This window comes from Dermacentor andersoni, chromosome 1 (genome assembly GCF_023375885.2).
Source record: "Dermacentor andersoni chromosome 1, qqDerAnde1_hic_scaffold, whole genome shotgun sequence".
NCBI lineage: Eukaryota > Metazoa > Arthropoda > Arachnida > Ixodida > Ixodidae > Dermacentor > Dermacentor andersoni.
Genome location: NC_092814.1, coordinates 200,493,899 through 200,501,531, shown reverse-complemented (window position 1 = coordinate 200,501,531; position 7,633 = coordinate 200,493,899). Strand labels below are relative to the sequence as shown.

At 45.8% G+C, this 7,633-nt stretch overlaps 1 protein-coding gene across 3 annotated transcripts in view; it reads right to left on the bottom strand.

Moving 5' to 3' along the window:
* Nucleotides 1-5,440: 5,440 nt before the first annotated feature.
* Rassf (Ras association family member) overlaps nucleotides 5,441-7,633 on the bottom strand; it is a 60,270-nt gene continuing 58,077 nt past the window's right edge. For all 3 annotated transcript variants that reach the window (XM_055062959.2, XM_055062960.2, XM_050194802.3), the window contains one exon: nucleotides 5,441-7,148. In XM_055062959.2, coding sequence (XP_054918934.1) covers nucleotides 7,073-7,148 — 76 coding nt within the window. In that variant the 3' untranslated portion in view covers nucleotides 5,441-7,072. The remainder of the gene's footprint in view (nucleotides 7,149-7,633) is intronic.

Sequence of the window (7,633 nt, the reverse complement as noted above, 5' to 3'; positions counted from 1 at the left end):
TTTGTTATGCTGGTAATTTTTACCACGAATATAGCCATGATATTCAAGTATACAGACTAATCAGAGCCACAGGACGTTGCTCTCCGCGGCTGTCGACTCTGGTGAGCAGATTCTCTCGTACAGGAGGAACAGTGAAGAGCTCGCCTAAGGAATGTAAAATTGACAGCTCAGGGTGCAACATCGCCTGCCCATTTTCATCATAGTACAATTGCCATTTTCCTTCCAGGCTGTTTTTTTGACCGGTAAAGGCATTCTGACCGAGCTAGTACGTCATGCACAAACGTTCATGAATTTACAGGGAAAAAAATTACTACTGCGTTGCCTCATGAGACGTGGCACTTCTTTTATAAAGAAGTAATGCCTTTCCATACTTCCATGCTTTCATTGCCCTGCTGCGCCCAAACCCGCAGATATGATTGTTTTCCGAGGAGCACTCGTTTCGCATGGCATCATGACTGCCCGCTTCGGGCAACATGCGGCCGCAGCGTCTGGAGCAAATAAATACCTAGCCGCAGGAGGCATTGGTGTTCTTGTGTGACTTTGTATTCATCGCGGTTTTCCGCCACTCTTCATCACGCAATACGTCCAAGGCGCCGCAAATCGCCTCGTGCGAAGCCATAGCAGGGGAGGCGAGGGGTTAAAGCAAGGGGTCGGGCACGCGCCCGCGGTGCGGCGAAAGGAGCGGGCACGCCACTCTCCGCAATTACGCCCTCTCCGTCCGAATGGAACGGCCGGAGCAAGCCCCGCCGTGCGCGCGTGATTGAGGCGGCCGTGGTCCGAATACCTTTCTCGAAATTCAAATCTCCCGCCACTAAACCGCGGGGGAATGGTGACCATAGAGTTTCCTACAAAAATTTTTATAGGAAACTCTATGGTGGTGACTAGAGTGGTGACGTTGCATACGCCCCGCCCTTTGCTGCCGTCGGTGAGTAGCGCCCGACAGACGGCGGCATCGAGCCAAGACAGAGCGGCGGATGCGCCGCTGCAGCTTCTTTTTGGTCAAGTGCCGTAGACCGTTCGGGCATCCCGCGACATCACGAGGAAGTTGAATTCTCTGCTACTTGCAGTTTGTGCGAACCAGCGCAGCACCACGCGATCAGGAAAGTATTGAAACGCGAAAGCGTGGGCGGCGCAGAGTCAAGCGCAAACGAAACCTTTCGACCGCCCGCGTCTTTGTAAATGGTAATTTCAATTAGCTTTCTTTTTCTAAAGATGAAATGGAACTGGACAAGTAGCATTTAATTTCATAATATAACACAATACGAATATGTTTTTTTTGGAACGAGTAGCCGATTACTAGTGAGAGAATTGAACTGAGAAGTTCTTTCGTCATCGGGCAAGTTCTTGAATGCCCCGGGGGAGTCTCTATCATGTCCTGCATTTACCTCTATTACTAAGGCCCTGTTCTAGATAATATTGACGCCTTAGAGATTCTCGAGCACTAATCTATCACTTTAGTTTGACTTAGTACCTCCCTTTAGTGTCCCTTTAAGTGCCATGCTAAAACTCCTGTATAGAAGCTAAAATTCTGTAGCCTCAACGGCAACTAATGTGCCATATTGATGCTTTTGTAAAGTCAAAAGTCCAGCCTGCGCATACAGTAAGCACGTCGGTTGTGGCAACTAAATAACGACACCTGCCCAGGAAGCAAATTTTCTGTCATATTTCTTTCTTTCCATCAATGTTCTGGCTTCCATTCCCAATTTATCTGACAAAGTAATAGAGAGTTTTAGAATTGGGGCCCCAAAGAAATAGCGTCGAAGCCACTGCGCATGCGCGGGACGCAAACTGCGTTTGGGTTTTGCGTTGGGAACGCTATTTCACCGATTTAGCGGGAGCCCAACTAGCGTCCCCAAAAGATTTGCGTCAGCAAACATGGCAGCACCAATCGAAGCGACGGCTCTAACCTAGCACTGCAGTGTACTAGTATTCTAGTACATTGTACTAGAACTAAACTGGGTTCGATTCGTGGTAACGCGTGAAGTTCGCAAGCTAGGAGAAGTGACTGCGGTTATCGCTTTCTCTCAACTAACGTGGGTTATGAAGCGTGATTCATTAGACGCCGCTGATTTCGAATTCGATTGTGGATTTTATGGCTCGTAGGCCTAACACGGCTATAAGCTTGGCTGGTGAAGGCACGTAAAGATGGTTTGCTCAAAACTAAGCGCAACTAATTGTTTGCTGCTTACAGAATAACCTCTAAATTGTAATTAAACGCGAATACACGCAAGTCAAAATTGCTATTCCTATCATAAAATGGTATGTTTTATCTCCTTATTTCTAATATCTTTGACGCCGTAGTGGCGCTGTCCAGCGCAAGACGCTATCCGCAAACGTAAAACCCTATTCTAAAACTCTTCACTCCTACGTGCCCCAACGCTAACACCCGCAAAGCTGTTTGGGGCCTAAAACTCTCTAATGCCTGAGGGTGATATTACACAACATTTTGGGGTTAAGTCACTTTAGTAGCTCCATGTAGCTTACTAAACAAGGAAGCATCCACATACTATGTTGCTGCTAGGAAGCTCAACATTTCACCTGTGTTAACCAAACTGACATTCATTATGTAGCTTTTGCTTCAACACAAAATTTGTAAACAAAGAAAAAGCAAGAAACATGTAATGCCGCTTGGGCATCAGTCCTTTGATTATCGATCTGAGAAGGGTGGTGGCATAGTAACCGGCATGACAGTAAAAGACCTGATGAGGTCCAACATGCAAGGCATAAAACCAGTTGGACACTGCAGGTGTTATAAATAGGGGAACAAATCATTGATGTGCTTAGAGGGAGCTAAGGCAAAGTCTATAAATGGATTATGGGTAGGGTTGGACCTAAAACGTAATGTAGAGTTGGCTTCATTACTGTGCAGTAAAGGAGTCTTAGTTCGAATTGCAGATTGCAAAGTCCAGAGAGATTCTTGGGCTCCTGAAGGAAACACATGCCAAGGAAGTACAACCTGAAGACAACAGATCTGTAGCCCATTTTTAAATCTATTTAGAACTGTTGGAGCCATTTTTATCTCACTGCGGCAGTTCGCGCTGTATTTCAAGCGCCTATTCTATCACAAGCGCGAGGGAAATTGCTTGTGATCAGAAATTTTCAGTAACAAATTGTTATGCTTAAACAAGGCCGTCCTTTGTAAGCGGCGTTGCTCTCATACATCTGCCTCCAAATTATAATACATCAAAATTGACATTTTGTTTCATACCACCTACCTTTGATCAGGTTTTGGGCACTCTTGGGGAGGGGGGCAAAGGGGAGTAAGCAGAAATTTTTTTTTTGGGGGGCACCCCCCCCCTCGTGTGCTCCCCCTGGCGTTAGGAGTACAATAGCCAGAGAAAACTGCATTCGCTTTCCTTATTTTATTATAAGAGAACTAATGCCCATCATTATAAGCAGGTCGTTTATCAAAACCCTTAATTGTATACTTGAATGGTTAAAAAAACAAAAAAAAAAAAACAGAAAAGTTAGAAGCAACGCAGAAACACAACCTGCACCGCATGTCTTTGTTCCCTTCAGCAGACGCACACGGTTGCAAGCACGTTGCAAGCTTGGGCGGTACGCAGATGTTTGGTTTCGCGTTACCGTGCACCGCTGGATATTTGAAGCGGCGTAGAAGTCGCGGAAGATGTGCCTTCATTCGATCACTCGACGGCTGTCTGTTTGCACCAAGAGCTTTCACATTTGACCCCTCTACTGGCAGAACAGCTCATGTAGCTTACGCAAGCTTTCTCAAGTTGCGCAACTTGCTGTTGTCAGACGTTCTTTGTCTGCTAAACTGTCGCATCCTCATCGCAACATAGCAATTTAAAAGATGTGCTGTAACATCTATTTTGTGCTCAGCACAAGCAAATTCAATGTGAAGCTTATCAAGCATTTCATCGATGGTGAGGATAGCTTCTTCTTTGGGAGTGCTGACGAGCGATACCGGCTCCTTGCAGGACGCGTAGCCGCTATTGCAGCCGGGTTATGGTGGCATAGCCGGGTACGAAAACCTTTTTCCCCATATTAGGCAGTTTTAGTTGGGCGTCCGCAACCACTCACGTACGCAGCGCACGAGGTTGCGCGTGCGCAGCCGAGTGTGCGCGCACGAGACGGCCGGACGCAAAAGTGGAGGAGGAGATTGCTGACTTGCACGCGCAGGCACCAGGATGGACGTTATGAGCGTCCCCTTTGGAACGGGGCGGTGGGTTGCGCCACCAAGCTCTTGCTATTATACTGCTTAATGTCCTACCCAGTAGAGTGTTATTCAGCGCCGCCACATGTCACCTTTTGAAATTGTGTAGCCAGTATCAGCCGCCACGAAGTCAAACGACAAGAGTCGTATCTTCGGCAAGAGCGATATCGAAAAATGCGCTCTCGTGAACATGCGAGAACGTCCCGCTGAGCCCGCAGCGGACGCTACGCAGCTTTTGAAAAGCTGTGGGCGCACGCAAGATACCGTGCGTGCTCCTGCGCGCCTCCCCGGGTTTGCCGCATACGCAGAGCTGTTGCGGACGCCCAACTAAAACTGTCTATTCACTCATTTCGTGGCTGCGTCGGTTCTCTCCATTTTCTGCCTCTTCTCCCACTCCTTCCTACCATCCTCCTCTGGACGGTTGCACGTTAGTAGAAAGGTAAGCGCTGCTGCAAAGCTTTCGCGGGGGAGGGGGAGCACGGATAATTACAGCTGTCAAGAGGCTTATGTGGCGACACCTAGGGAGCTCCAGAGGGCATTGTGCACATTGGACGTGGTGCAAAGGTCTAAACGAGTTTCTTGCGTCCCATTTTCTCTCTTCCACGCTCCTGTCATGTGCAGACACGCTCTGAACCACCTCCGACGTGTTGTGCCAGGCTGCAACAGCAGCAGCAGTAGTGGGAAAGTCGAAGGAAGAGGCAAAGAAAGCTTTGATTTAAAAATAGGGGGATGGGGGTGCTTATTGTGCCTAACCTAAGCATGCAAGTCGCATTATTTCCGGAATGCTTTTCTTCCGCGCAGCGTGGTTGACGATTCGGTCAAGTACCAGAAATGAGACGCTCTTGGACAACACGGGGGCCCGATGGGGAGTAACTATTCCCCCAAGTTTTACGCACACGCTCATCCCATCTTTATTTCTGTGTGGAATATTTAGCGCTGACTCCCCAATCTGCAGTTTTGGTTAACACAATCCGGAATGAGGTAGAGGTGCGCCATGAGTGGGGCTGCAATGTTCTGTGCATGGGAGTGGGGTTCAACTCGAGCTTTCCCTTTCATCCATGTCGCTCTTTTGGAGCCGACCGCCTGAAATTTTTTGTGGGAAATGGGAAGGGGAGGTTCGTCAGAAAATTTGCGATGTCGAGCAAAAAAAGGGGTCTTTTTTTTTTCTGGAAGTGGTTGCAAGATACCCAGATACACCAAATCCTTGTGAAGTCAGCTAAGAAGACCTTGTCTTCAAAGATGACTTGGCAAAGTGCACGGACATTCATTCAAAAACAGTGTTTATTCACAAAAATATACAAGCACAGATCAGTAAGCAATATTAGCTGTCTTGCAGAGTAATACGTAGCTGCCACAGGTGAAATGAACAGCTGCACAATTTAAAGACTAGACACATGCAATGACACTTAAGCATTCCCAGTTACCAAATGAAGCCTAATTGTCACACTAAACATACAGCTGTGCTCACAATGACAACCAGTTTGGCACTAAATCATGAGTATTCAGAATGGCTGCAATGTCAATGAGAAACTGAAGATTTTAAATAACAATGGTTAATGAGATGGTCCTGTGACATGACACAATTTTGATGTGTTGGAGATGGCCAAGATCATACCGAAATTAGCAACACTGTGCATAAAATGAGACCTCTGCTTCGTGTCTGTGCAATGTGCCTAAGACCTGTGGCATTACATATACTATTCCTCTCGTTTTAAAATGAATTGCAGATATATTAAACAGCATAACAAATGATTAATACCTCTGAGGATTTGTTCATGCTCGTCAACAAAAAGACTAAGTGTACAAGTTGTAATGCCAAATGACAACTGCACTAGCTATAAAAACGATTGCTTAGCACAAGATACAATAATGCCCATCTTTGGATTATATTGAATAATGGTTACAATAAATGTAAAAACAGTTCCTTAGCACCACAAGCAATCAAGCCTAATCTTTGGCTTAAAGGAGAAGTCTGAAAAAAAAAAATCCAAACTACACAGGACATGTTGCTAGATAGGGTCATTGAAGAGCCCCTGACCAGGCCCCACTGCAAATTTTGGTTAAACACCAAAAGTTGTAAGGCGCCATATAGGGAGCGTTTTCCCGAAATAATTTTTCAGATTGGGTTCTATATTAAAGGGGATACAAGAAACTGAAACGTCATGTTGCCATGCCATCGGGCAGTGACTGCCGCTGCTAGCAGAGGCCCTTTGCCTTGAATAACATCTGCAAGCGGCCTTACTTCCCTGCCTTCTCCCATATCGGAGCCGAGGGACTGTGTCACGTTCATGTGACGTGCTATGCCTCTTTTTTTATTCTCTCTTTTTTGCTGCGCAGCACACTTCCAGTGGCACTATTGTGCGTTCCACGTTGAATGATTTACTGAAGTGATATGGCCTGGTCGGTGACATTGTAGGCAGTGCGTCTTGCGTAGAGGCGTTTGTGCGTGTGATCTTGACTGACTGGAAGTGGGGCTCCCTCGAGAAGAAGGGCGTGCTGGCTTTTGTTTGAAATTTTGACTGTTTTCGCACTGAGCATCACTTTGATACTTTGCGGGCAGGATCACCAGTGCATGATCTACATACTGCCCTTGTCTGTTTGCAATGCCCAAACCTGGTGAGGGGCCCTGTAAATGTGCACCACGACCCATTATGTTAACTTCAAAGAATGCACACAGCCATTGTCATTATCAGCAGCCAAAAACAAACAGACCTGTGCACCAACCTGAGCCTTGTTTTTGTATAGAGACAAGGTGTGATAGAATGAAGGGATACACAACATGCAACATGTTACAATTGCATTAGAAGTTCTGCTGTTATCTGCAGCACAATAAAGATTAGCATGATGAATGCCCATAATCAACATTAGATGATACATCACGCACATACGCAGTCCTTAGGAGTTGATCTTGACTGGTATTGACTTCAGTTCTTGCATTCTGGTTTGAATTCGATGTCGCAATGTCTTAAACCTGTAAATTGCAATAAGTAATGGCTTTTAAAATTCTTTCCCTATCACAATAAGCTTACACCCATTATTAACACAATGCACATATTGCAAGCTGCATGTGACAAAAGAAGGTATGGCCTGTACAGGTAACCTTAAAGGGCCACTAAAGAGAAAAATGATTTCTTCTGTATCAGTAAATTACCCTTCTATAATATCAAAAACAACAATTTTACCATGATAAGATGCTTTGTGAGCCAGAAAAAGTGCAATAATAAAAAGTGGGTTGCGACGCTTCTCTGAAGTTCCCACACCAGCTTGCTGTAGCGTCATGGAGTTTGACAGCGTCTTTTAGGGCCTAGTTAATTCTTTAACAGTAAAGATGGACATACACTGTGTTCTAAAGGAGCCCTAGATTGAACATGGCGAGTTTTCGGAACTTTTGCTGAGCCAACGCAGCCTAAATACAAAAAAAAAAAAAAAATTGAGATCCATGCTTTCACAGTGACA